General features: G+C 36.2%; 1 protein-coding gene across 1 annotated transcript in view; it reads right to left on the bottom strand.

The window, feature by feature from the left end:
* Positions 1-2687, bottom strand: part of AKAP11 (A-kinase anchoring protein 11) — a 25229-nt gene extending 22542 nt beyond the window's left edge. Inside the window, exon 1 of the mRNA XM_060287847.1 lies at positions 2599-2687. Coding sequence (XP_060143830.1) covers positions 2599-2687 — 89 coding nt within the window. The remainder of the gene's footprint in view (positions 1-2598) is intronic.
* Between the last annotated feature and the right edge of the window lie 1198 nt (positions 2688-3885).

A 3885-nucleotide genomic window follows, 5' to 3' on the forward strand; every position in this document is an offset into this window, starting at 1 on the left:
CAGTGAAGAGCTAGTCCACAAAAGACCTAAAGAAAAAATATTAAAAGAAAATAACTATTTTATTGATCTTAGTGATTCAAGCAAGCATTTTGTGCTAACTTTTTTAAATTCAGTCATTTACAAAAAAAAAAAAAAAGAATTCTGAGACGTAAAAATTTATTAAGCAATCCAACATGAATATTTGAAAAATACGAATATTGGCACCTTAACGAGATACCAAATTATTACAAAAATCTTTTTAGGTTCAAAATGATTATAAACTAGTTTATCCATATCTAGTCAATCTCACTGCCCTTTTTTATTACAAATAAGAAAATATTTGAAAGCCTCAATAAGAAATATTTCAAAAGCCTTTTAAAAATCTAAAGCAGAGAACGTCACAAAAAGAATCTCAGCCTTCTTGCCTCCTAAAAGTCACTCTATCCCTACAGCAACTGTGAATGCTCTAAACATTCTTATTTCTTGGGCAGAAAGGTTTAATAACAAACAAATGAGAATACGAAATCTGTACATATCAAATAAAATCAGATAAAAACAAAGCCCTTATATAGGAATCTCAACAGCATACCAATGACGAGAGTTCAAAAACATCCAAGTTAAATGATTAATACTGTAGTATTTAAAACACAGCACAGACATGTGTTTATACACACACACATACACATCCTCCTTGGGAGAAACTCTGAAACTAAGTCTCAGCTTTTTATCAATGCTTTAATGAAGTATCTTTTAGAGCTTAAATCAACCTGGGCATTAACCACTCAATATCCACATTTGACCACAGTAACTTGTCCCTTCATTCAAAATCTACTTGCACTACATGCCTATAGATACGGAGGAGAACAAGGCAAATATAGCCCATTTGGATCAGAGTCTTACAAGGAAAATGTTTTATTACAGTAAAGGGCAGGAGTGAGAACTGAATACTAAATCACTGAACACTAAAAAAACTGAATCAATAAAGATTTGAGAAATGGCTAATTAGTTTCAATCAAACTGGTCTTCTCAAGAATTACCTAGTTGAGGTTTTCAAGACATTTACTTAATATCAATTTATACTATGAAAACATTTATAGGCAAAACCACAACCTAGTCCCCTGCAGAACTGAAAAAAAAAAAACCCTAAATTTTAGTGGAGTTCTAATTTTATATTCTTCCACAACAGAGATAAAACTAAGTGTGTGTGCAGGCAGGCACACACATGTACCTCCCTTTAGAGATTTCTATATTCTGATTTTTCACAAAGAATTCTTTTTTAGACAAAAAATTCCTATTCTATTCTGAACTAAGAAAAATCGTAGTGGTCTCTTTAACAATAAAATTTGATTAATGACTGGAATTGCAGCAAAACTGTCAGGCAAGGGAGGTCCCCATAGCACAAGATAAAGAACCATACACCAGGATGCAGAAAAGTAGCATTTGTGTCCCTGTTGTACCTCTCATTAGCTTTGTTTCCTCTAGGTAAATTGCAATATCTCTGCATCTGTTTCCTCCATGTATATTACATAGGTGTGTATGATGTATATTACCTCGATGTATATTACCCTACTTACTGGACAAGTTTATTGTAAGAATCAAATGGAAAATTTAGGGGAGGCACTTGGGAAACCATAAAACATAGGTAAGAGAAAAATTAAATATTTACTTACGGACCAAAATGATCAAAAGGACCAAAATTCTCAAAACAAGGTGTAAATACACAGGTCTATGTAACCAAGGCAAGAAAATAATTCTTTTCTTTGTCCCAGGCCAAGTCACTCTCCTTTTTTTTTTCAGCTGCCAAAAACCCTCAGGGGCAAGTGGACTTGCCTCAAACTTCACATAAAACATATAAAACATAGAGGCCAACACAAGGGTGCCAGCAAAGTGAAACACTCAAATTCATCTCCTGAGTAAACCGGCACCACCTTTCTGGAGGGCAATTTTGTACTGCATGTCAGAACCCTGAAAATATTCCTATCCTATGACACAACCGTTCTATTTCTGGGAATTCATCAAAGGAACTGATGCTCCTGGAGCAGCGAGGGTTCTAAGGAGAGTTTATAATGCACCAATTGCTGTGCTAAGAGATTTCCTTGCACATCTCATTTAATCCTTAGGACTGGCAGAGCAGTACTCCAGTTCTACCATGAGAAAAACAGAGGCAAGAGGAAGGGGTTAACAATTCACCAGGCCCACACAGTAAGCAGCAGAGGGCTGAGATGCAAATCCAAATCTTCAAATTCTAGCACCCAGGCTCTTACCCTCTTCTCTATAGTGTATATAGGCTTGAAAAGCTGTTCACCACACTTCGTAATAGAGGGAAATAAAGAAGCACTCTAGATGCCAGAAACAGGAGAGAGACTGAATTACCTAGAGTGCAGTCCCACAATGCCAGGAGGGCAGCCATTACACACAACTTGGAAGGACAGAGGACCAGCACACAGAGCATCTTTACTTTCTCAGACCCCTAACCTTGCAGAGAGGGCGGTGTTGGGAAAAGAGATGAGAGACAGCAAGGACCTTTGCAGCTGCTGACTAAACTCAACAAGAGCAAAGATTAAACTCGAACTCACTGGAGGCTTCACCAGGCAAGAAACTACTGACCCATTACCTCACCTGAAGGTGGAGGTGCAACAGGCCAAGCCCCTGAGGGAAGAAACAGTCACACGGAAGTAGGGGAAGATCAAGGGGCTCTGATACAACATCCCGGATCTGACACCTCAAGCTACCCCAGTTCATTACCTGCAATATTCCTGAACAGCTGACCTAATAGAACACCCTTTTCAAAGCTGAGTACTAAAGAATCCGGTATGGACCTATGAAGAACCATTTAAAAACAAAACAAAACAAAAAACCACATAAGAGATATACTAAAGAAAGAAAAACACTCCAGACAAATATACTCATGCCACCTGAAACTCACATTATCTGTTTTTAGAATAGTACCTCAGAATTTATATTAATAAAAAAGAAACTAAATTTAATTCCACGTTTACACTCGCTTCACTCATTGAAGAAAAATACACTTACTGAATCCTACTCCATAGCTTTGTGTTCAACTTAAAACATAAGTAAAATATTAACCTCACAAAGAAAAAAAACCTATGAGAGAATATCTACGCAACAGTCCATAAAAGTGGATCCGGCATGAGATGACATGACTCATACTTCTGATAAAGCAAAGAAACAAAAATCATCTTTGAAAAGATACAAAGGCAGATGGGGGGAGAAAGTAACACAGTAGGGTTCCCTCACCATCTTTTATAATTAGAGAGAATGTAGTTTTAGACAGATTTCACAAATGGAGCAAAAATAGAGTATTTTCCCTTGGAACACCTTTATGTTACAATAATAAACTTTTCACTTAACGCTTTTTTGTTTTGTGTCCCATTCTTGGTGAGTAAACAAGAGTCCTAAATAGGGAATAACTAAGGGTGTTTCCCTAGAGTCAAATAAATTAAAGTGAACCTGGATAATTTTTAAAAAAGCAGATCAGAGGCAAAGTACAGATGGGCAACGCAGACAACTGAAAAGTAAGCTGCTGGAGCTCAGGAAAGCCACAGGATATAAAACCACCACCATAAAATAAATGAAATCCCCTGAGAAGCAGCAAAAAAGCAGAATAGATATTACAACCAAGAAAGTTTTAAGAAATATCACAGAACGTAAAAGAAAACAAATGAAAGATAGAGAAACAATTATAAACAGTAAACAGGTATTGGACACTTTGAATATATTACACCTACCCCTTTGATCCTGCGATTTCACTTCTGAAAATTTATCCTACATGTGTACTTGCACAAAATTCACAAAGATATATGTGAAAGAATATTCACGAAAACAAAAAAGGATGAAAAGCTAAAGATAACCTAGAAGCCCATCAATTCAAATAAATTATAATAC

Source organism: Globicephala melas, chromosome 18, assembly GCF_963455315.2.
Source record: "Globicephala melas chromosome 18, mGloMel1.2, whole genome shotgun sequence".
Taxonomy (NCBI): Eukaryota; Metazoa; Chordata; class Mammalia; order Artiodactyla; family Delphinidae; genus Globicephala; species Globicephala melas.